This window comes from Trachinotus anak, unplaced genomic scaffold, assembly GCF_046630095.1.
Source record: "Trachinotus anak isolate AG129_WGS33_773 ecotype Australia unplaced genomic scaffold, CSIRO_AGI_Tana_v1 ptg000026l, whole genome shotgun sequence".
Lineage (NCBI taxonomy): Eukaryota > Metazoa > Chordata > Actinopteri > Carangiformes > Carangidae > Trachinotus > Trachinotus anak.
This window is the reverse complement of record NW_027273877.1, coordinates 11,964,208-11,989,700: the sequence shown is the minus strand read 5'-3', so window position 1 is coordinate 11,989,700 and position 25,493 is coordinate 11,964,208. Positions and strand designations below refer to the sequence as shown.

The 25,493-nt window shown below is 42.4% G+C and overlaps 2 protein-coding genes across 5 annotated transcripts in view; one reads left to right on the top strand and one right to left on the bottom strand.

The window, feature by feature from the left end:
• LOC139609599 (protein NLRC3-like) overlaps positions 1–25,493 on the bottom strand; it is a 362,291-nt gene that overhangs the window by 254,781 nt on the left and 82,017 nt on the right. The window contains exons 1-3 of one of the 3 annotated variants that reach the window (XM_071464411.1): positions 1,837–1,985; positions 672–790; positions 392–559 (exon numbers count right to left, since the gene is read on the bottom strand). The exons of the other annotated variants lie outside the window; for them this stretch is intronic. Of the exons in view, the coding sequence (XP_071320512.1) occupies positions 392–559; positions 672–760 (257 nt within the window). The 5' untranslated portion in view covers positions 761–790; positions 1,837–1,985. Of the gene's footprint in view, positions 1–391; positions 560–671; positions 791–1,836; positions 1,986–25,493 lie in introns of those variants that run through there. 3 annotated transcript variants of the gene reach the window in all.
• Positions 18,088–25,493, top strand: part of LOC139609635 (protein NLRC3-like) — a 243,837-nt gene continuing 236,431 nt past the window's right edge. Inside the window, exons 1-5 of one of the 2 annotated variants that reach the window (XM_071464507.1) lie at positions 18,088–18,352; positions 18,586–20,443; positions 22,569–22,746; positions 23,164–23,187; positions 23,371–23,384. In XM_071464507.1, coding sequence (XP_071320608.1) covers positions 18,088–18,352; positions 18,586–20,443; positions 22,569–22,746; positions 23,164–23,187; positions 23,371–23,384 — 2,339 coding nt within the window. Of the gene's footprint in view, positions 18,353–18,585; positions 20,444–22,568; positions 22,747–22,829; positions 23,998–25,493 lie in introns of those variants that run through there. The other variant, XM_071464505.1, reaches the window with a different exon arrangement.

Below are 25,493 nucleotides of genomic sequence, written 5' to 3'. Positions count from 1 at the left end.
GGGTGAAGCAGTCTACTTGTGAGTTTGAACTGCCTTGAGGTTTTCTTTAGGTCACTTAGCTTGAGTTGAAATGCAACACGAAATGGTGAGCACTGTAAATAAAATAAGCATAATGCATAATGATGCGTAATGATGGTGGAGTGATCTGAATGCTAAGCATGGTCATGGAAAAGAGTCATGGACCATTAGACCCTGTTCAGAGCTGGCATTAAAACCTGTTTCAGTTGATCCGACCACAAGTGGACAGCTCTTAGCTTGTCACTTCAAACCTGGCATTATAATTCTTCACCAGACAGAAAAAACATCCAACAGACCCACATTCTTTTTTGGGTATTATAAAATGAATACACACATGTTAATGTCAATGAAGTTAATGTTAGTAACAGCGTACCTCATTGCAGCAGAGGACTGTCTTCTTTTAAAATCAACAAAGCGTTCATTTGACCTGTCACTATTCATTGACACACAGCTGGGCTCAGGTGCAGGTCCACGCCTAAGTCCAGGTCCAGGTCTAAGTCCAGGTGCAGCACAGTCTGGGGTGTCATGCTGCTGCTCTGGGCTTGAAAACAACACACACAGAGCTTTGAATGTGAATAATGATGGAGCAGTGATGTGAGTGCTGAGCTCTGACATGGAGAAGAGTCATGGACAGTTAGAGATCCTCATCTCACCTCTGAGCTCTGGTCTGGCTCTCATGGCCCCCACACAGAGTGATTTTAGAGGGAGGGGCCCCCTCCTCTCTGTCCTCACACTGAGCCATGCTGCTGAGTTCACATCCACATCACATTTTCTACATTCATGTGAAGACAAACACAAATCATTCATCTGCACATCAACTGAACTTTACATCACTTCTCTTGTAAAAATATCAGCTGCTCCTCCACTGACTGACTCTTCTTCTCTGGTTCATATCAGTGTCAGCTGTATTCAGTCAGCAGTGTGAGGAGGAGGAAGCTGCTGTACTTCTACTACCAGTCCACTAGATGGAGTCATGAAGCTGCAGTGAAGTCTCTCTCTCTCTCTCTCTCTCTCTCTCTCTCTCTCTCTCTCTCTCTCTCTCTCTCTCTCACACACACACACACACACTCACACACACTGAGTTTATCTGACAGTCTCTGAATGTGCAGCGTCTCTGCAGGAAATGACTTCATGAAACAAGCTGCAGCTGATTATTTCACACACAACAACTGGGACTGAATTTATTTCACCTCTAAGCTCAAATTACACAACATTCACTCATTTCACTGACACTGAAAATTAAAAAATTATTTCTGAAACATCACATTATTAAAAAATAATCTTGACCTTTTATGGGTCTGCAAGTTCCCAATCATTATCAACACATCTTCCTATGAAGGGCTTTAATTACATTTCAGAAGATTGGTGCAGCTACATTTGTCAATAAGTAAACTTCCCAATAAATCTAAAACCACCAGGGGCCTCTTTTAGTCCAGGGGCCCTGGCAGTTTCCTGCCTGTCTGCTCCTGCATAAAGGAACCACAACAAACCAACAACCAAAAGCAAACTAACAAGAGAGACACAATTCGGCATCGCTTCAATAAAAATACCAAATATGTTTTAACAAAATAAAGACAATAAATGTATAAAAATCCCAACTCAGAGACAAAAACAGGAAGCAGCTGACTGCGTCTGACTCTGACTCCTCCGCCTCTGCTGTAAACACCGGCGGCCATGTTTAAAGCCCGTCCTGACTTTACACTTACAGCTCTGACTCAGCAGCATTAGAATAAGATGAAATATCACCACAGAGAGCTCTACTGCAGCTTCTGCTGTGGCTCAGGTCATTACAGGTGTTAAAGAAGGTGCTCATGTTACCTTCAGACGGAGAGAAGAAGCTGCGCCGCCATGTTGACTCAAAGAGAAACCTAACTCTCTCTCTGTGGGGCGTTTGTGTTTTCATGCCTTGCTCCACCTCTCTCTCTCTTTGAGTCGGAGCTGATTGGCCAGCCTGCGGTGAGGGATGTAAACACCAGCCCCCACCCTCCTGCTCTCTCTGACATGTTTAAAGTCCGGACTTTCATTTTTGATTTTACTTTATTCCAGACACACAGGTCCATGACAGTTACAAACTAAAAATAAAAGTAGACAACAATAAGAGAGCGTAAGATAAACAACAAAAATAATCATAATACATACAAAGATACAGTAGGCTCTATAAAGGGCTGTTTTACCACTGCTACACCGCTGACCCAGTCATTACATAACATTATAACAACACTTAAATACCCCTTAATAACTTTCACTTTCCACGGTAACATTCCCGTCAGATGGAGAAAATAATCTGCATCACAGTGTTCGTTGAAAGTGAAAGTAAACGGAGTGTGTGTGTGTGTGTGTATGGGGGGGTGGGGGTGGGGTAGATAGATAGATAGATAGATAGATAGATAGATTGATTGATTGATTGATTGATTGTCCTGCAGATTATTCAGTTAATATCTAAGCCAGTTTGATGGCAGTGGGAACAGGATTTCCTGAAAAATCTCTCAGTCCTGCAGCAGTGAGATGAGACGTTGAAAAAAATGGCATGTCCAGAATGATTCATACCCTTCTCAATAATCAGTGGAAAAGCCTTTACTGGCTATTACAGCAATCAAACGCTTCTTATAATTGCTGACAGGCTTTTTGCACGTCTCCACCGGTATTTGTGACCAGTCATCATTCATCTCCAAGTCTTTGGGGTTGGAGGGCCTCTTTGCCATCAACCTAATCTTTAGCATTGTCAGGTTGGAGCGTCCAGTGCTGCCCAAGCCCACGTTTCTCTGCAGACTGCCTGATGGTTTTGTTGAGTGTGCCTTGAGACGTTGGCACCAGCATGGCCCAGATTCACCAGGATGGCCTTGGTGGTGTAAGTAGAATGCTCTAGAACAGCGGGGGGTATTTGGAATGGTTTAGAGCCTTGAATTTTCCCACAGACTGTGACGATTTGCAAAGAGTATGAATAATTTCAGACATGCTATCTTTCATAAAAATGTAAATCAAACATAGAAACAGTTTCTTTGTTTCATTAAAATCTCTAGCACATTGTTGAATCATATTTTGACACACATCTATGTCCTTTCCAGTCAGAAGAAACGTGTTGGTCAAATAAAAAAGATCACTTTAAATCAAAATCTGCCAGGGGTATGTTACATTATAAAATGATATTATATATACTGTGCTCATTTAATTAGTGAATCAACAATGTTTTTATCTGCTTGGATAATCTCATGATGAAATACACTGTTTGTTACAACTGCAACAGCAATTATTGTTGATTATCGATCAGCTGAGCTCTAAAGGAAATCTCTCCATTAACAGTGAAGGACTCTGACTCTTCACTGATGATGATGTGTCTCCCTCTGGTGGCCATGAAGATGAACTGCATGATGCTGGTTAAATGACCACGGAACATGAAGTGTTTTGAAGTGAGAAGACTGAACTCTTGTGATTGGGATATCGTTAAACTTTGCATGTGCCTTTTATAGAGCCATAACACAAGTCTGCAGTTTTGGTTTTCTTTTTTTCCACGGACTCAAACGCCACAGGGCGAAACACCATCATCACCACACCACGACACACTTGCTGCAACTTGTTTCATCCAGAGTGCATCGATCAGCTGCCCGATCAATGACCAGAATGCCAGGGGCATAAAAAGGGAAATAAATACAAAGAGAGATTACTTATTTTGGGGTGGGTATGTGGCTTTTTTTTTTTTTTTTTTGGGGGGTCCTGGGGTCCTGGTTTTTGCCCCTGATTTGTATTTCATTTCGTAGAGTAGAGGAAAATGTAAGCAACCAAGTTGCTGTGCAGGGATTTGACACAGGGAAGTTCTGTGAAAATGCAGAACATTTGAGCCAAGATCTGTCACATGGTCGACAGGACTCTCAGGAGGACTGGGGAAGTTTGTTTAGATGAAATTCTGTGTTTCAGTTTCACAATGATTGTTTGCCTTTGTGCAGTCCCTTGCACAGTGCCAACATGTTACAATAAAACGGGATTTCCAGTTTATTCAGCAGTGGACTGAGCAGAGTATAAGTGGGTCTGCAAGAACGCTTCCTGCCAGTGGATCTTCACGCACCTGACAGAAAACACAAGCAGGTAATTATTTGATACTTTCTTCATTTCATGTTTTTAACAACAGTGGTCATGGTTTGTGTGTGATTAAGGAGATTGGAGGGTTATTGGTGGTCAGACTGTAAGAGCTGGAACAGAGGGAAGGAGGAACAGTATTTATAGATGTTAGAAGAAAAGGAGGAAGAAGAAAGACGTCAGTAGTAACATGAAATTCTTCAAATGTTAAGCAGGTCTTTAACAGTAATCAGGTCTTCAGAAGGAGTCAGAATGAAAGCCTCCCAGCTTGCTGTCATTCTTCTGATCGTCTGCATCGGCAGCGGTGAGTCTGATTTGGGATTTTACTCATTTTCTTTGTTTTTCTTTCTTTGCTCAATGGAATACGAGATCTTGCTCAAGCCGCAGGAAATCTGAACGGGTTAAATCTAAAGTAAGCAAGGCTCATTAGTGATCGGTGATTGAAATAACAGCCAGTGCTGCCATGTTTTTGTGAGATAAAGAAAGCGCCTGGCTCTTTGTGTTCCATAATGGAAGCACATATCTGCGGAGCAATTATATCAATATGTGTATGTTTGTTTTCCAGGTGTGGCTCTGAAGTGCAACCGCTGTGTGCCATATTCACCTGGTGGCGGTTGCACCAACACAGTGGAGACCTGCCAAAGGGCCGACGACGTCTGCGCCTCTGTTGTCTCTACTTTTCCCAGTAAGTCATTTGGTTGACCAAGCTTTTCTTTGCAATGAAGTCCGGACAGAGTCGGGTTAGTTCATGCAGCATTCTCACATGATTCCTCTCTTGGCTGCAGAGTACTCATATTTCAAGAGGTGCATGAAGAGATCAGACGCCTTCATTTTACAGTCAACCCCCCACTTTCAAGTCTTCACGTGCACCACGGACCGATGCAACTGAGCTGATGATCTGAAACTTCAACATCTGCATGAACTCAGTTTTAGCCATTATTGTAATCCATTGTTATTGACTGGCCTCTCAGTTCAATAAAAAATGAACACACAGAAACAGAGTGCTGCAGAAAAGTTAGTAACAGTTTCTACGAGTGTTGAGTATAAACACAGCGAGGCTGTAGAGGTGGGCCGGTGAGCGCCACCTTTCTTAAGGCATGTAGAAGCTTTAAAAATGTACTGCTGTATTTGATGTTGTAGAATAAAACGTTAAAACGTGTGTCGAGCTTGTGTTATGGTTCCGAGTGCAGCGCCTGTCAACAGCTGTTTCCTGACATGCAGGAAAGTCGTGGCTTTCTGTTGCTGAATGATCCACAGCTTTATGTATTCAGGTGATACAGTTTCTGTTGACTGTGTGCACTGTTATCTTTCAGTCTTTTCTTCTACTGTGTATTTTCAGGCTCTCAGGCCAAAGCAAACACATTTTTGGCTCTATGTCATTTATATCTCTAAATTCCACTTTCCAAATATACTTTAGTTACAAAGTGCATCATAAATGCACCTTTACACAGATACAGTCAAGTATCGCCTGGAGTCAACAACTATTCTTATACATTTGTACAGAAACTATTTATACTGTTTCCAGCACAGGTCAACAATATGATACATCTTAATCACTACAAACAGTTTATGGAGCCAGGCAGTATGATGTCAGTCTAAACCAAATAATGGAGATGAGCCCGAGCTAACATGTCGAGTCAGGTTTTGACACATTACCTACCTGAAGTGCAGGACTGAGGGATGAGAGGACGTGTTTATATCTGTCATTGTTTCACACCGCCACCTCCTGTGGAAAAGCTGCCATGACAAATTCATTCTTTTGGATTAAAACCAGACAACTCAGAATAAATATAAAGACAGCATTTCTAAAAGTGAAAGGACATAAGGCATCTAAACAAAAACCTTTTCAAGAAACCCAGAGACTTCAGGACGAGGGACCCAGAGGCTGAAAATGCTTTGACTAATTTCCAGCTTTCCTGCAGAACTCCACTGTGTGTGTGAGTCCTCACTTTTACTTTGAATATTCACCTGCATGATTGTTCTTTTTCTATACAAAACAAAATACAAAAAAAAACACCAGTAAAAGTACAGATGTATCATCAGCTAAATGTAGCTAAAGTATCTAAAGTATATAGTACTCTTCTGCCTCTACAAAAGAACTCGAGAAGATCTTATTTTGAAAAGTCACCACTCATTAAAATATATCCATCACATCAATATAGTGTAAAAAGTACATTTTCCTCTGAAGCAGAGGAAATTCTAAAGTAGCATTTATAGAAAGCAAAATACTCAAGTAAAGTACAAGTACCTCAGACTTGTACCTGAGTACAGTATTTGAGAAAATGCTTAGTTTCTTTCTACCATTGTGTTTGTTTTACCTTGAAAAGCATATTACAGCAGTGAAACGATCAATCAGTGAAAGAGGCATGAATTCCTGAACACGAGGGTCCTGCAGTGACAAGTCAATAGGTAGATTCCTCTGTTGCGTCACTGCTGGAAAGTCAGTGATGTTGCAATCAGTCCTGACCAGCAGCTGCCTGTCACACTCTGAAAACAGCCGTCCTGGATCCACAGAGGAAGTGAACGTGACTGTCGTCGGGCTGCGGGACACTGACGTATGTTCAGGAGCGCAGTGTAATTCCTCGAGTTGACTATGAGATGTTCATTCAGTCCTCTCATCGTGAGGCAGAAGAAAAAAACAAGCAGAAAATTGAAGTTGAATTCACTCAGTTGTAAAATGTAAATGAAGTTAAGGCAACATTATAAAACACGAGCAGCACAGATACAGCCCCCTGCAACCTTCTCTCGACTGTTTCATTAACTTATGTAACATTTTACGCTTCAGCTCTCCACACTGTAACAAATGTGATGGTTCTAAATCTTTAAAACGCTCTGCTTGAGACTCAGTGTTTTCACACCTGCTTCCATCAAGTCACAAAAGCCTTTAAATATTTCTAAGAAACATTAAGTACGTTGTGGTGCGTTCAGGGAGCTTGGATTCAGAGCATATACTCAAAGAACTGAGCACAGGCTCTCTTTGAGTCACAACACAAAGACCTCCAGACCTGTCTGTCTAGAGGTCTGGCCACTGACACGTGGTCTTAAGGAGGCCTGTAGGAGGCCTGCTGGACTGGCAGCCGCCGTGAAGGCAGCAGCTTACCATCACCGTCACCAGGGCTGTCTTCTTCTTCTGATTAAAGTAGACCCCCGCACAGCCCTCACGTCTGCTGTTCTCTTACTCATACACTGTCTAACAAAAACCACAAAGAAGAACTTACATAACATTTACTGACAAAAACGCAAGATGGACAAGTGGCTTTCACAGTGACGGTGATAACACAACATCACAACCTTCACTGAGGTTTTACTGTCGGGATTCATGCGGTGTGTTACAGTGGACAACTTCCTGAAATAAGACCACAGTAACAAGAATAAATGAATATACAGTATTTATATAGAGCATTAACCTTCAGAGAGAATGAACAGAGACTATATGAGACAGCGAAGAGCCAAACAGTGTGCCTGCTCTGTGGAGTGCTAACTCTGTGCAGCATATTAACATCCACTGGAGCGAAGCAAACTCTTTCTAAAGTGTGTTGATTAGTTTAACCAGGTTCTGCTCACAGTGCTGTGACTCAGGCTGAGGAGCAAATATCCATAAAGAAATATGAACACTGCAGAGGAGAGAGGGCTTTACACATACAACAACAAGTGACTGGACAGAGGAGTATTTATAGGACTACCTATAAGTGCTGATCTCCATCAGAAGATATATCTGTGGTTTTAAGAACCAAAAACCATCTCAGTGTAGTTTTACATCTCCTCTCTCAGGCCTCCCTTCTGATTGGTTGATTCTTTTATCAGATTGAGTGATCTGATAAAAATGTAGCAGATTTCATGGAAACCGAATAGCAGATTTCAGGTAGGAGGAGCTTGGGGGCGTGGCTGAGGGCAGTGACTGCTTTGATGTGACATCACAAAGCATCAGAAGTCCTGACGGCTGGTTTTAAGGCTCAGTGTCTGAATACAGGCTGTGTGCATTTCTCTGTGGACTGAGGCTTTGATACTTTCACAGTATTAATATAGAACCTAGACCTGCTTTATGATCACAGACACATGGACATCTGCCTTTAGACTGTGTGGACCTGAAATCTTGTTTCAGAGAACTGTGAAGCCACCATCTCTGGTACAACAGATCTGAACAACATGGAAACTCCACCAAAAAGGAAGTAGAGCTGCAAAAAAGGAACCAGCAGCCAATAAAACAGGAAGATGGTTAAATGTGATTTTGTGCTTTAGGTGCTAAACACACTCGAACAAATATGACACAAACACGTGCAAACACACATATGAAGCAGCAGAGCTGTGTCTCATGGTGTGTCAAAGGTTGAATGGCCCCTCCACTCCTCCCCAGTGCTTCGGTTACATGTCTGAGAAATGCTGTCAGTGCCATTCATTATTTCACCTGTACTTTTGTTAAGAAATGTGCTCTACATGATTTCACTGTATAATATGATTGGAAGTCATTGACAATAGAACTGACAGCTGGAATAGAATGCTCATGTTGTGACGTCCTCTGACATCATAGAGGCTCATTTGCATATCATCTGCAGGACAGTAGAGTTCTACAGTCCTATGTACATTTGGCCTGTGGACAGGTAAGACCTCCTCGCTTCACTCTCTTATTTCTCTTTGGTCAAACTGTTTCATGTTGTGGAAAAGGAGAATTTACTTTTCCTGTGTTTTCCTGTTCAGTGAGTCACTTTTTTCATCAGTTACAATCCAACAGGCATTATATTAAGATGTGCATCTCTGTTTGTAATCAGGAGATGCCAACTTACTTTTTCCTCTTGTACAACACAGTTTGAAGCAGAAAACTTTGTTTTACTTGTTGTCTAAGTTGCATGTGTGGAAAACTGTGTAGATTTACTTGCTCTGGAAGAAATTTTACATGAAAGGTTTGAAATTGTTGCATTTGTGACTTTCTGCAGTTTCTTTAACCGATGACATGAAAAATAAAGATTATTTAATAAGTATTTTATTACATGTGACTGCATTGTTTTTTAATTCCTGTGTGCAGTTTGTTGATCACAAAAATAGTTTTCATGTGACAGAAAAAGCTTCTTTTGAGCTCCTTGTGATGAATTGTCATGTTGTATTAACTGCACTTGTTGCTACACTGCTGGGTTATGAGTTTAGATATGAAACATGTCAGTTACAGTTACATTTCTGTTTCTGATCCACAGTGTAATGATGAAATGCTGGTAAGAAAGATTTTTGCTCAGTGAAGAAAATAAAGCTGATGAGTGACATTGTTAATTCCAGCAGACAGAGATGGAGACAAGGAGGCAGCTGCTGATGTCACAGCAACCAACAGAGCAGCAGAAGGAGCATGAAGAGGAGAGGCAAAGACTTCAGAGACAGAGGAAGGAAAAAGATAAGTCCAGAGCAGACAGAGTCACTGAGGTAGGCCACAACGCAAACCCTCCCACACAGTCACCAGTGTTCACCAGGGGACCAACAATGTAAGAGTCACACAATGAATGAGACAGAAAGCACTTAGAAAACGGGACCAGAGAACTGAGGGAGATGGTTTCACATTTCAAATCTGACTAAACTAAGTAACATTTTACAAAGACAGTTGCAGCCACCTAGAAATAACTGAACAACCACTTGATAGTCAGATAGTGTATATGGTATAGCCCACCCTAACCCCTAAGCAGACATATAGTAACCTTACCCAGCCTCACCTAAGTGGGTGGTGCACAATACAACTGAACTAGTGACTGCCGAACATAACTGGGTCACATGGCAGCAGATCATCATCCAGATCCAGAGATCAAACCATGATCCTGCTGGAGAAGCAGACTGGAGTTACCACAGCTGCCGGCAGGAGACGCCCTCCACTGTTAGTGTGTGAGTGATGTTATAATGCTGAATTCTTTTGAGCGTGTTCAGTTAAAGTGCAAGTGTTTCCAGTGTTTAATGGACACTGAGAAGAATATTTACCTGATGAGGGGAAAAGAAACAAATGTCTCCACACAGGTCAGCAGCATGTACACACACCTCCATACAGTCAGTGTCCAGCAGGAGTTCAACTGAGCGACGAGGGGACAGAGTCATGGAGGGAAAATATTCATTTAAAAGTCACTGTTATATTCTGACAGACTGAACAGTGGAGACTGTAGCTGCTAATGTTATAAGCTCCCAGCTCACATGATGAGCTGTCGCCACGTTAGCCTGAACAAGCTAATGTTAGCCTGAACAAGCTAACGGTAGCCTGAACAAGCTAACGGTAGCCTGAACAAGCTAACGGTAGCCTAAACAAGCTAACGGTAGCCTAAACAAGCTAATGTTAGCCTAAACAAGCTAACGGTAGCCTAAACAAGCTAACGGTAGCCTAAATTAGCTAACATTAGCATAAACAAGCTAATGTTAGCATAAACAAGCTAATGTTAGCTTATTCAAGCTAATATTAGCCTAAACAAGCTAATATTAGCCTAAACAAGCTAATGTTAGCCTGAACAAGCTAATGTTATCCTCGGTGAACATTGTGTGTGGAGCGTTGCTACAACAGAAGTCATCGTCATAGTTCACATACAGGAACAGTAACTTGACATCAGACTGCAGCTGCTGATTCATTTAATAATTGAGTATTCTACCAGTTATTCTGTCGATTGATCGAGTATCTTGATAAGAACTATTTTTGTCTTATTATCATAAAATGAGAAAGTAAGTGGTTTACTTTCAAGAAAAATCACTTAATTTTTATTGCTTATTTTTCATACAATATTATCTGTAAAAACTGAAGCCATGTAGTGCAAGTACCATGTTTCATTCTCGGTTTTCAAATTAAAAAACAAATACATAAAAAATAAGAACCATAAAACTTAAATTGATAGCTCGGGCTTTTATCTGCTTCAGTCACTGAATTCCACTGACCTATATTTGGGACAGGTGTCTACATGGGACAGGCCATTAATTCCATCTGCACAAAACTCATGCACAGGAATTATGGGAAATGCTGTCAAATTGATTAATTAAAACAGTATGAATAATGCTCCTATTAATATTACCAGGCTACCCAACAAAATATTACAACAAATTCATGTGATCTAGCTCTGAGAGACAGCGTATCTAGGACAACCACATGCAGAGAGAGAGAGAGAGAGAGAGAGAGAGGACCATATCAAAATACAGGTAGCCTACTTTAGAAAGGACGAAAGCTGAAGATCGCCATAGTTATTTAAACCTTTATTTGCATGAACAAATCAGATAACTGACAGGGACGATACATCCAGAGAACCGGGCGTCTAATTGAGACCTGCGTTTATTTGACAAACTGTGCAGCCACACCAGGACAGTAAAATGGACTCGGCTTCTAATTGAAGTTCTAAGGTAAGTCATTTCAAATTGTCAAATAGTCATTTCCTAAATGCACACAAGGCAAAATAAGGCATAAATAGAAAAATAAATAAAATAATAATATCCTGCCTTTCAGTTAATAGAGCTTAACTTTCAGAACTGCAGGTTTTAACCTAACTACAGTTCCAGCGTAAAGTATTTACTGTCTTCTTGGTTCACTTTGTGGCATGGTGTAAGAGGCCAAACAAGTTCTGGCAGGATTGCTTCTTCAGTATGAGGCTAGTTCTCCGTTTACACACTGACTTCTGCTCCTCTACAACTTGTCCTGATGATCTGAGTCAGATCATAAACTGCAGACACCAGGCATGGTGTGTTTTTTTTGGACCTGCTGCTGCACCTGAACCTGCTGCTGTCATTCCACATGTTGTTATTGTTACTGTACCTGTCTTCTTCTTCTCTCTGAGTTTAATGTCAGACTAGAACAGTCTGGAGCAGTCTCTCGTCAGTCCTGGAAGAATCAGATCCCCAGGACCTATGACATTTACAGTACCTACAACACTGTAGGAAAAAAAAAACATGTCATGACCTCCCTACTAAATGTAATTTCATGTGTCAGAGACTGGTGTAAACTTGTCTTTGGCCTGAAAATGTTTCAGAACCACGTGTTCGGGTGAGTAAACAGAGTTTATAGGTTTTGCTAAACGGTCTGACATGTTGACATAAATCAGTGTGACATATTGCAGTGGTTTTATACTCCACCCCTGCAGTCACTGGTAGATCACGTTGACTATCAAGTCAGGTGAAGTCAGCTTAAGTCCATCTCGAACGCACCCAATGCTTCCTTCCATTACAAGGTTCTTTGGTTCATTTGGCCAGAACAGTCTTTGTGCAGCTGGATGCACCAACAGACGAGGAGACAAGTCTGACTTGTGCTTCTACAGAATCCTGTCAGAGAAAGAAAACCCAGAGAGGAGGAGATTGTGGATCTGTACAATCAAATGTGCCTCCGTCCCTGGGGAGGGCAAACACTGGCAACCATCAAAGTTCACACATTTCACCAAAGGTAAGTTCAGGTAAACACTGAGATTCTACACTGTTGTATTTTTATTGTTGTATTGTCATTATATCTTAACATAATGGTTAAGGTCACTCCCCCACTCACCCACTCAAGTCGGAGGAGCCTGTGTTGTTCATTTTGTTTAGGCTGCATGTTGATTTGACTATCATTTCCGGTGGCAGGCTGTAGGGGTGTGGTTTTTTTTGCCCGTCCATTTGAGTGGCAGGTTTTTTGTGACAAAGAGCGTGAGCAGGCTCCGATATTTTCTGTTTAACGTTATACTTTGATTGAAGCTTTCTAATAAACAGTCAGAAGTCAACTGGACAAAGTGATGGATTTGTACAAACACGTCGCAGTAAAGAGCCCACTCAGTCTCTGAGCAGCTTTATTTGATGGACAGTAGTCGTGACATAGTTCATGAACAATGCTCAGTGTTCAGTGTGAACAGTCAGCAGCAGTTCTGAAGGGAGAGAGGGGTTCACCAGTCTGCAGGAACGAAGTTCAGGATTCATACAAACTCCTGAAAGTTTAGAAGATGCTTCATTTTAAATGTTTTGTTTTCTAGCTCAGAAAAATGCTTGATTTTCAACATAATCTCCTGTTTCATCATCTTGTTACACAATCACTCATGTAAACGCAAAACATTTTTTAATGAAACTATCTGTACTCTTGAAAATAGCAAGCATTAAATAATCTGATCAAAACATGCCATTGTCTGATTCAGTAAATTGTTGCGTTACATTCATTAATTGTGTTATTTATTTTGTGTTATCTTTTTTATGACAGGTGATGATTGTCCAGCTGTTTGGAAACTTCTTGTCTCTGGAGGCCAAAGCTGAATCCCTCTTTTCTTTCAAACCCATGCAGACAGGACTGGTTGTTTTGCTGTGTTGACTCCTCCATCAATCCCAGGTGCAGCCAAAGGATTCAGGTCTGGGGATGGACACATTCCAGACCATAGAGGAGCCAACGATGAGACAAGAAGGCTGGAACGCAGGCATGAGCTGAGACATGCGGCGAGGACACTTGGTGGACACTGGGCTCAGTGGAGGTAGGAACCAGCTTCAGTTGGTGGCTGGAAGCTTTGACCGAGCTGCTGGACACTGCAGCTGGAGTAGGGGCTGGTGCATGATGGCAGATAATTCTGTTGAAATAGTGACACACACACACACACACACACACACAAACACACACACACACACACAGTCATGTGTCTTCTTGTAAATGCAGAGGGAAGTGAAAGTGTTCAGTGAGGTCAGACTCCATTTGAAGTGGACGGAGCAGAAGGAGGGAAACTGAAGGCTGAGGCAGGTGAGTGTTAACACAACATTATCATTATTTTACTGTCAAAGTCTCTGAGTCAGTTTGTCCCTGTGGACTGTGGAGGGAAGAAGAGTCACAGTGAACTTCTGTCCACACAGAGACACTGAGAGGAAAACCTGTGTGTGTGTGTGTGTGTGTGTGTGTGTGTGTGTGTGTGTGTGTCTCTCTTGAGCAGCTTGTTTGTCCTGACTCTTGTGTGTGTGAGCTCACAGTCAGTGTTACTGGTTTCCCTCTCAGACTGACTGAAGTCCTGAAGATGAGTGATTGTGTGGAGGAAGAGGAGGACAGAGCAGAGTCTCCAGGACCCAGCTGTCTGTCTGTGAAGAGTCACTGGTCCAAAGGTGATCCTCCAAACTTCAGTCCTGAACCTGGACCCTCAGACTCACAGTAAGAGACCTGCTACAAACCTGTGAACCTCCAAACTGTCTCTGTAACAGTGTTTAGTGTGTTGAGCTCCTGCAGTGATGTCACTTCCTGTAACAGCTGCCGTAGTTTTTTTTATGATATAAACTTTATTCATAAACAAATCAAGATACAAACAAACAAGGCAGTTTAGCTTCTTCACAGGAAAAACTGAGGTTGAGCAGAAGCACATTAAATAAATAAAGTCAAACTTGAAGAGAAAAAAAACAGAAGTACATGAAAAGATTAAGAAGAAGATTCACTGAAATAAATCAAGAGAATAAACTAACTTCAGGGCTTTCTTATCATCCTTTATCAGCTTCAGAGACTTGCATAGTTATTTCAATTCATTCAGCCAATGATTCATACATGGTTTGGTTTTAAAGTACCTGCATTTGTAAATGATCCTCTTGGACTGTGTCCAGCTCCACATGTCGCTCCAGAAAGACTGATCCACAGTGGAAGAATAAATGTTCCAAGCTTTCAGTCTCATTTTCACAGAACACACAGTTCTTCACATCAAGATTAAACCTCAGTCTTCACAACTTGTTTGTTGGGTAAATCTCATTTAAGATTTTAAAGTTCACCTCTTTCACTTCAGGAGGGAGAGGAAGTGAAATATATCTTCTCTTTATCACCTTCACCTCCTCAATCTCAAATCCCCTCAGTATAGAATTTCTTTTAACTGGGCTGTGGTAGCGTTCCCATAACAGACTGTTTCTAATAACTTTGTACATTTACTGTCTCAAAAGTCAGTTCCTGTGCTGCAGAGCTGTGTCAGCCCAGGAGAGATCTTTAACCACTGATCTCAAAGAGACTGGTACGGCTTTAATCAATCTGTTAAAGGTTTGAACAGAACATTTGAGTTGGAATTTCTCACAGAACATCTCGTGCTGTAACACATTTCCACTGTCATCCAGAAAATGAGCTGCAGCCCAGATTCCTTCAGATTTTTCACAGTGTAGAACATATGTGTTGTTCCACACAGGTGTGTTATGTGGTGTCATATTATGTCTTTTTATTAATTTCCAGTAGAGGAGGGCTTGCTGATGGAAAGTGGAGAGTTTGACTGGTAATGAGTTAAATTCAAAGTCACAGCGTAGTAGAAAGTCTGTTCCTCCCATGTTCTGGAAAATCACATCAGGGACAATGAACCAAAAAGATGAAAGACTGTAACCACTTCAGTTTCAAGACACCACTCAGAATATCAAAATCAATCACATTTGCTCCCCCCTCTTCATAGTTTTTTTTGTCATAGTTCATAGTTTTATATCAGTTCTCCTTATATACATATATATAGACTTATATACATTCACAAATAATTCTGTCTCAACAAATAACAGTTCCTAAAGATTTCTCCTCCTTCTGAACCTGTATATTACATGCTGACTGCAGGGGGCGCTCCTGCACTGTCATTATTTCACATTTATTGATGTTGAACCATGGACCTGATGCTTTGGAGAACTGATTGACTGCAAAGCTAAAGGATCTGATTTTCATTTTATAAGAACAAAGTTGGGTCATCCACCAGCTGACTTCTTATTATTTGTTTATCCATCACATTTAACCTTCAATGTCACTGTTTTAATCAGAATAGATTACATCTCTGCCACCATTACAAACAGAGGTGGCCAAGTGCCATGTCCTAGAGAAACACAGCTGTAGATTCCATTGTACAGCAGCCCTATAATCTTAATAAATGTCTCTCCAAGACCAAAGAACCTCAAAGTTTCCAGTATAAACTGATGTTGGACAGAATCAAATGCTTTGTAAAAATCTAGAAATAAAATAAAATTATTATTTATTTATTCTCTCATTTTGAATTTAATAAATTCCAGTTTGTAAATATTACCTTCATTTGAATCATTATTTCCAATATCCCTAATTATTTCTCTAATTTTATCACAATATTCTTCCTTATTTAACAAACTGGCATCAAACTTCCAATATCCTTTCATTCTGATTTCTTTCTGTGTGGGTTCTAAGATAAGATCTACAAAACAATGATCTGACAAGGTGCTTTGTAAGTTTTGGATTGTGAAGTGTAGCTCAGAATATTATCACTCACCAACCAGTGATCATTTCTCTATTTGCTTCCTCCATGAGGCTTAAACCATGTGGAACTATTAACCCCCCAATTTGAACTTCTGTAAACATCAGTTCATTTATTATCTGTCATAAAACTTTGAAGAATGTCATGACACTGCATTACTTACACTGGAGGGCACCTCAACCAGCTCATTTGGAGTCATGTTCCAGTCTCCTTTTACTAAAATATAATCACTGGGGGACGGTAACGGTAAAATTTTTCCTCCTCTATGCACAGAGTCCACCACATCCCCCATCTTTGACTCCGTCTCTGGGACGAGTCTCTTGAGGATTTTGATGATTTGTGCTCTGACATTTTCATCTCTTTTCTCTTCCAACCCTTTGATCTGAAGACACCACCTCATTCTGTATCTTTCTGTATCTTACTCAGCAGAGTAACGTCCATTGAATAGTTTTGGGACAAGCTTGAGGAGCTCTGAAAAAAGCACCTGCTCAACCCGCCAGATTGCCGCCCACCCTGACACCAGCTGCCTGACATATCAGTGTATTAACAGTGACTGCTGAGGAGCTGGTTTCTTGTGAAATGATCCCAACAAAGAAGAGTTTGACTTTTTTCTTGTGCATATTTTTGCTGCAGCTGATGAACATGACAGAGATGTAAAGATGTCAGTAATTAAAGGGTCGTGGTGGAGCAGAGAAGCAGCCACAGAAGAAGAGAGCAGTGTGTTGGTGAACCTGGATAAGCTGGGATCTAACAGAGTTGACCACACTTTGCAGGATCATTTTACAGCCTGAATGATGAGCTTCACATGTCAGAGCTTCACTCTCCACAGTTAGTTTGATCCAAACTACAGTGAGCAGCTGTTGGAGGAAATGACTGAGCCTCTTTAATATCAAACTAGATATTTGTCAGCTGTTTATACAGATTTCAGGATCTATGTAATATGGGCCGCTGATTGTAAAGTGGTTCATACTGAAACAACAACATTTCACCACATTTAGTCAACTTTAATGTTAAATTTAAATGTTAAATCTAAATTTGAATGCTAAATCTAAACATTAGTGAAACACTATATTTAGCTTATATGCTAATTCACACTGCTGGTCAGAGGAAGTACCAAAATAAAAGATCAATCCGGCGTTATCCACGGTCAATCCAGACTCAAAGCTCTTACAACTTTGGTCCTAGGACTGTTTTCATATCACTTGACTGAGTTTTCATACTTTTCCAGGTGAGAACATGACTGTTTAGATTTATAAGATGTGGTCAGTTCATCCAAATGATTCCTTTTTGAATATTTGCTCCGATGTTTTCGATGTGAGGACCCTCCTGCTGGACCGAATAAGACCAGCACGTCTCAGCAGCTTGCAGGCCGCCTTTACCACCAGCTCTGTTGTCTGTAGTGTAGGGAAGCAAATCTGTCTCAGCAGACTTAGAATTTTGAAATCTGTGAATTTCTGCCACTGGTTTTGTTTTTCATTGAAATTATGTATCTGAATTTTTAAAAGTGAATTCAACGTGTGAAATTTTCACTAATTTCACTGTTGTTTTTCAGTGTTCATAAAGTCAGAAGGAACTTCACTTCACAAACTTCAGTCTTCACTATGACACTGTCATCAGAGAATTGATCAGTGATTGATGTGATATGAATAAAAACGTGTTTGTGTTTGCAGAGGTCAGAACCACAGACTGAGAGCAGAGTCTCCAGGATCCAGCTGTCTGTCTATGAAGAGTGACTGGTCCAAAGATCTTCCTCCACACTTCAGTCCTGAACCTGGACCCTCAGACTCACAGTAAGAGACAGTTTCTACTGTAAACTGAGCTGAAGATGAGTCAGTTATTAGACATATTTGACTGTGACATGTTAGTAATGAAGACATGTCTTCACAGAGGGAGGAAGACGAGTGGTGTCTCTGTGGAGGAGCAGCTGTCCTGCTGTGCTCTGTGTCAGGGCATCCTGAAGGATCCAGTCTCTACCAGCTGTGGACACTGGTTCTGCAGACAGTGCTTTACCTCATACTGGGACCAGTCTGGGTCCTCAGGAGACCCCTCCTGTCCCCAGTATGGACAAAGACCCAGAACCAGACCTGGACTGCAGACAGCCAGTCAGAGCAGCACTTTACAAAGTGAGGCTGAACATGTGTCTGCTGATGTCTTCATTTGTGAAACCAGGACCTGTTGTTTTCTCCAGTGTCAGTTGTTCTATCACACAGCACTGACATTTCAGATGATTCTAAAAAGCACAACATTAAAAAGCTTTTCTTTGCTGCTCTTTAGTTTTTCTGTAGCTGATGAAAATAATCAGCAGATTCTCAGATTCTCTGTCTTCAGTCTGACATTGTCTCTTCTCTTTCAGCAGATAGTGGTCTGCAGGAGGTTTTAGATCAACATAAGATCAGTCTGAGGAGCAGATGTGAACGTGTGACTGAAGGAAGTGATGGAACAGGAAGTGGAACCCTCCTCAACAGGATCTACACTGAGCTCTACATCACAGAGGGACAGAGTGAAGAGGTTAATACCCAACATGAGGTGAGGCAGCTGGAGACAGCTTCCAAGATGAAGACTCTCCATGATGCTCCAATCAAGTGCCACGACATCTTTAAAGCCTTACCTGACCAACAGAGACCCATCAGAGTGGTTCTGACCAATGGTGTCGCTGGCATTGGAAAAACCTTCTCAGTGCAGAAGTTCAGTCTGGACTGGGCAGAGGGCTTGGAGAACCAAGATGTCAGTCTGCTGGTTCTGCTTTCGTTCAGGGAGCTGAACCTGATCAGAGAGCAGCAGTACAGTCTTCTCAGGCTGCTCCATGTTTTCCATCCAACATTACAGAAGGTCACAGCAGAGCAGCTGGCTGTCTGTAAAGTTGTGTTCATCTTGGACGGCCTGGATGAAAGCAGACTTTCACTGGATTTCACCAACAGGGAGGTTGTGTCTGATGTCACACAGACGTCATCAGTCAACCTGCTGCTGACAAACCTCATCCAGGGGAACCTGCTTCCCTCGGCTCTGGTCTGGATCACTTCCAGACCTGCAGCAGCCAATCAGATCCCTCCTACATGTGTTGACAGGGTAACAGAGGTACGAGGCTTCACTGACGCCCAGAAGGAGGAGTACTTCAGGAGGAGATCCAGTGATGAAGAGCTGTCCAGCAGAACCATCTTACACATCAAGAAGTCAAGGAGCCTCCACATCATGTGTCAAGTCCCAGTCTTCTGCTGGATCACTGCTACAGTTCTGGAGCACATGTTGACTACAGAGCAGAGAGGAGAGCTGCCCCAGACCCTGACTGACCTGTTCTCACACTTCCTGCTGGTTCAGACAAAGAGGAAGAAGCTCAAGTATGATGAGGGACATTTGACGAGTCCACAGGAGCTGATGGAGGCTGACAGGGAAGTTCTTCTGAAGCTGGGGAGGCTGGCGTTTGAACATCTGGAGAAAGGAAACATCATGTTCTATCAAGAAGACCTGGAGCAGTGTGGTCTGGATGTCACAGAGGCCTCGGTGTACTCAGGACTCTGTACTGAGATCTTCAAAAGAGAGAGTGTGATCTTCCAGAAAACAGTCTACTGCTTTGTTCATCTAAGCATTCAGGAGTTTCTGGCTGCAGTCTACATGTTCCACTGTTACACCAACAGGAACACAGAAGTCCTGGAGAAGTTCCTGGGACAAGACAACAAACACAGAGACTCAACCTCAAAGTCTATGTTTGAGAAGATTTCAAATTTTTTTGGAAACCATGATGGTCATCATCTACCTCTGGATGTCTTCCTGAGGGCAGCCATGAAGAAATCCCTAAGAAGTAAATATGGTCACCTGGACCTGTTTGTTCGCTTCCTTCATGGCCTCTCTCTGGAGTCCAACCAGAGACTCTTAGGAGGTCTGTTGGGTCAGAGGAAGAACAGATCAAAAACCATCCAGAGAGCCATCAACAATCTGAAGGAGATGAACAGTGATAAAATCTCTCCTGACAGAAGCATCAACATCTTCCACTGTCTGATGGAGATGAAGGACCACTCAGTTCATCAGGAGATCCAAGAGTTCCTGAAGTCAGAGACCAGATCAGAGAAGGAACTCACTGAGATCCACTGCTCAGCTCTGGCCTACATGCTGCAGATGTCAGAGGAGGTTCTGGATGAGTTGGACCTGAAGAAGTACAACACATCAGAGGAGGGACGACTGAGACTGATCCCAGCTGTGAGGAACTGCAGGAAGGCTCGGTGAGTCCAGACATGATCAATATAATTATCAATCAGTAGATTAGATCAGTAGTTGAGTCAAATTCAGATAAACACAGTTTTCATTTATTCTCATTGTTCTTAGTTTTCCTTTGAAACAATCAAAGGTCAGTTGTGTTTTTTTCTGGAGGGGTTGTAGATGCTGTGAGCACCAAAATGTAGATGTTTCAGTTGGTTGTGATTGTTGCTGTTAAGTTGATAAAAACACTTGTTTTGTTTATTTGTAATAATTGTTGGATGATTCATTGATTTGTTAATGTTCTGTGTTGTTTTGAGTCTTTTTGGTTTAATTCAAACCTGATGAAACTAATTAAAGCAGCTCCACTGATCTTACACCTCAGAGTGTGTTTCCTGGTGTTTCCAGGTGTTTCCAGGTGTTGGGGAGGACACCTGCATATGAGAAAACAGTAGTATTAAACCTTTAGTGTCTCCAGCTGTGCAGTCTGATAAATGTCCTCAGGTGATGTCACCTGAGTTAGTGTGGGCAGAGTCTGAAGACAACACCAGACCTCTGTAGCCCCCCCTCATCTCTGCTGCATAACACACCTTTATCTAATAACCAAGGGTTGGTGGTTGAGGTGCATTGTGGGTAATGTGGGCAGCAGGTTCTTCTGATAAAGAAGAATGTGTGAATGAAAAAAGAAGATGTCTCTGGTTCCGCTTTGTTGAAACTGTCCATTGTGACAGTGTTACAGGAGAGCAGTGATGAATCTGTGGAGGTCTGTATTCAGGACTCATGAGGTTTCTATGACAACAGTCATCAGTGTTTGACAGTGAACAGTGAATGCAGTGAAGCTCTAATGAGCAGGTTCTAGCGGGTGACAACAAACACTGATGGGATAATGGTTCATGATCAAACAGAATGTAACAGCTGCACAAGCAGAGAAAAGTCATCACATCAGTGAAATGACTCAACTGGTCAAAGCAGACCAAGAGTGGAGATGTGAACCCCTGAGTGTTTTGACCTGATCAAGGCTGAGCTTTATTGATTACTGAACTTTTCATGTTGAAGAGTGAACTTGTGTTTTTTCAAGTGTCATGGTGGAGCTTTAAAGTCTTTCCATAGATTGTGTTGAATGAGACAGAAAGTCCCAGGTGTTTTCTCTCTTGTTGCTGTAGAGGAGAGTCGTATCAGGAAATGTTCAGCTTCAGCCAAGAATACAGGTGTGAATCTATCAGAGCAGAATGGGAGGATTCAGTCTTCTTCTACACACCAGAGCTCAGTGTCATGTTTCTGTGAGGACCTTCTGTGAAAACCAGGCAGCAAACAGAGATTAGATTGAACTGTTGACTGAGTTGACCTCAGGAGAAATGTTCTGGAGTAGGGATGCCACGGTGTGGAAATGTTCCCACCGGACATTAAGACATGTGTGGGCTCAGTATCTGTAGATTAGACCTCAGTGTTTCCCACACACTGACTTATCTGTGACAGGCCGCCACCACATCAACAATGACGCCACATATTGATTTTCTATTGGTTTACAGTTTCAAATGAGAAAAATCTTTTTTCACTGTAGAGCTGCACGCACACATGCACACACACACACACACACACACACACACACACACACACACACACACACACACACACACACTTCCAGGTTGTACCTGTAGAGTCCACTAAGTGTTGATCACTAGTGTTTTACTGAGGACAGTTTGTTCATGGATCAACGTGGGCGCTGCCACTGATTCACCACAATGAGCCAAATGTGTTCTATGCAGTGGTGTGTGTTGACTTCTACAGAGAGGCAGCAGAGCCAAGCAATCTGGAGTCAGTTTAAAAACAGTGGAGAATAAAACTGTTTTTCTGAACAAGATTCTGACTCTGGATCAAATCATATGATGGAAGCAGAAATGTAACATCATTTTCCCTCCTTCATCTGCACAACAAAGATTCCCATGAAACTCTGCAGGTCTGAGAGAGAGTGATGAGAATTATTGTTTCACGTCAAACACAATCAGATCAGATGAGCTGAGCCACAGATGTGAAGAGCAGATGTTCATCACATCATCATCTTTTCTCATCAGATGCATTTTAACTTCAGTGTCTTTTATTACAAACTGTCTGATTTTATTCTAACACATTTTATATTTTCTCTCATCACAGACTTGGTTATTGTCGACTCTCAGAGACTCACTGTGAAGTCGTGTCCTCAGCTCTGAAGTCCAACCCCTCCCATCTGAGACACCTGGACCTGAGTGGAAACTACCTGAATGCTTTTGCAGTGAAGCTGCTGTGTGCTGGACTGGAGAGTCCAAACTGTAGACTGGAGACTCTGAGGTCAGTTCACTGACTGGAGCTGTTGTAGTTTTATATTCAGTTCAAATCTGTGAAGTCCCAGTTTTTCATTGGTTGGTTCATTTTCAGGATTTCTGTGTGAGGATTTAAAAAAAATCAGCCAGTGAAGAGAAAGAAGGAAGATGAGACCAGGAGCAGAGTGGTGATGGGGAGGGTCAGGAGAATCCCCAGGGGCCGTTTGGGGGCCGGGGCCAGACTGATTATTGTGTAGACTAATGATATTGTGTTATATAAAAGTGGTCTACCTCGCTGCACCATCCTGCAGCCTGAACTGAGCCTCGCAGCCTCTTGTCTCTCCCAAGTGGCAACCCACCGTGACGTCACCCATTGGTTTGTGAATTGCCGTTTTGAAGCCTTGAGTTTGCAATTTGGCCGCCGCCATCTTGATTTTTTTTAAAACCAGAAGAAACCATATTTGGAGAAGAGGGTGGAGCTGAGGAGGAGCAAGGGCTGGAGCTGACCTAAGAGCCAAGGTCACTATGCAGGCCCACCTAAACTGTCGACCTGACAATGGCATCAATCTTTCGGCTACGCAGCGCTGCTGAATCTGAAGTCATTTTCCATAAGTCGAGGTAAACTTTATTACGAAGTGTTAAAGTACTTTTAATAGTTAATAGTTAAAAGGTACTGCTCTTGATTGACAAGCCAAAATGTGTCAATCATACGTTAGCCACGCCCCAATGCATACCCTAGTTTATCGTCTATTTTAAATTAAATGGGACTATAATTTTAAAAATGAACGTCATGTTGTATTGAAGGAGACTTGAAACTAGCGATTGAGACCATAAACTCGTTATGAAAACGTTTACTGGGGTCATAAACTATGTGAGAAGTAGGGTCATAGACTTCCATACAATCGAACTTCTTTTTGCAACCAGTGGTGTCGCCCCCTGATGGTCATTCGATAGAATGCAGGTTTAAGGCACTTACGCATTGGCTCCATTTTCCGGAGCCGGCGTCGACGTCCATTTTTATATACAGTCTATGGTACAGAGTCATCAGAGACGTGTTGGTGTTATCAGGGAACGTGTGTGTTCACTGTTCACATTGGTTTGAAGCAGCAGCAGAAAGAGAAGGAGAAAGGTGGAGCAGAGAAGAATGAAGAAGAACAAATACTGGAGGAGGAAGCAGAGAAATGTTCCACAATCACAGAGAGATTCAACATCCAGTAAAGAGCCGGCAGCTGAAATGCTAAGCAGGGGCGTTGTAGCTAGCTGCTAGCTCAGCTCATAGTAAATGTGGCTAGTATAGCTAGCTGCTAGTTGTTGGGCAGCAGCCCTGTGCTTGTGTTAGCTGCTGTTTGTCTTTGTGTGTTATTAACAGCTGGGACTGGTGATCTCCAGGTAAAATGAAGGGTCCCACTCGGCCCCTGGATGAGAGCAGTCACAGTGTTTGTGATTCAGAGCAGCAGAGAATTGACAGAGTTTGATCTTAAAATCAGAAGGTTGATGAGAATCAAACTGCAACAGTCTCACAGATCTTCTGCTGCTGCTGCTGATCTGAGCACCAGCAAAGCTGCAGCTCTCTGCAACCAACAAATGTTGCAGCTGTTGTTGTGTGTTGATGTCAGCACTGCAGCATCATGGGAAGCCACAGACCTTCAGACTGCAACACAAACCAGATCAAAGCAGGGCCAGTGGCTGAGGCGGGAAAGTGGAGACAAGAGGAAACTCAGCTGGGACATGGAGGCAGGAAGGATTAGATTGATGCTGGGAGCAATTTATGAGCAGCTCCCACCTCCCCAACATCATAGTGAATAAACAGGTGAGGAGCCAACATGTCCTCTATGTTCAGGTGGAGCTTCATGTGGCTCCTTCTGTCAGGGGCTAAAACAAGCCTGTCTCCAGGCCCACACATCAGAGGAGATCCAGGAAAACAGCTCCTAGTTCCTCAGGAGACAGCTGCCACTGATCTGAGAGCAGATGTTGTGTTGTGGTCAGAAACACAGCAGCTTGTGTATGTTGTGGAGCTGACAGTACCATGGGAGGACGCAGGAGAAACGGCCTCTGAGAGGAAACAGCTGAGATACACAGAGCTGGCAGCAGAGGCAGAGGAGCCTGCTCTGAAAGCTGAGCTCCAGGGGAGGTTGGCTGTAGGGGTTTTGTTGGCAGATCAGTCTGGTCCCTGTTACCTGAACTGAGCTGCTCTCACTTCTGTTCTCTTCAAGTCCACGTTGTGCTTCTCTGAACCTGTGCACTGTGAACTCAAAGCGCTCCAGGTGTCCTTCATGTCATATCTAGTTGATTGTGTGTGAACACAACAAAAGCTCAGACTTGATCTTGAAGAATGGAGCTTCTTCTAATCACATGAATAACACAAGTGGTCATGTGACTGTGGTTCAGGAGCAGTTACCAGAGCAGACTGACACTGACACTCAGAGAAACTCTGTTCATCAACTATCAGACCTAAACCGTGGACGTTGTGCTGAGCTGAAGGGTTGTAGGACTGTGAGCACAGGTTTGATCTCTGCTCTGTGACCTTCATTAACCCCGTCCTCACTCAGTCTGCTCCTCACTGGGGGGTTGATGTGAAAATCAGATGAATTCTACTTCCTCATTCAGTGAAGATCAGCTGAATAAATCTGTGGTGTTTTCCAGCAGGAGGCTCTGAACGTTACCTGAAGGTGAACTGGTTGTTGCTGCAGGTCACAGAATCTGAAGGCTCACAGAATGGGCTGTAACACCGGTGGTAGACTGAGGCCGAGCACTCGTCCTCCTCGAGTTCTCAACAGTA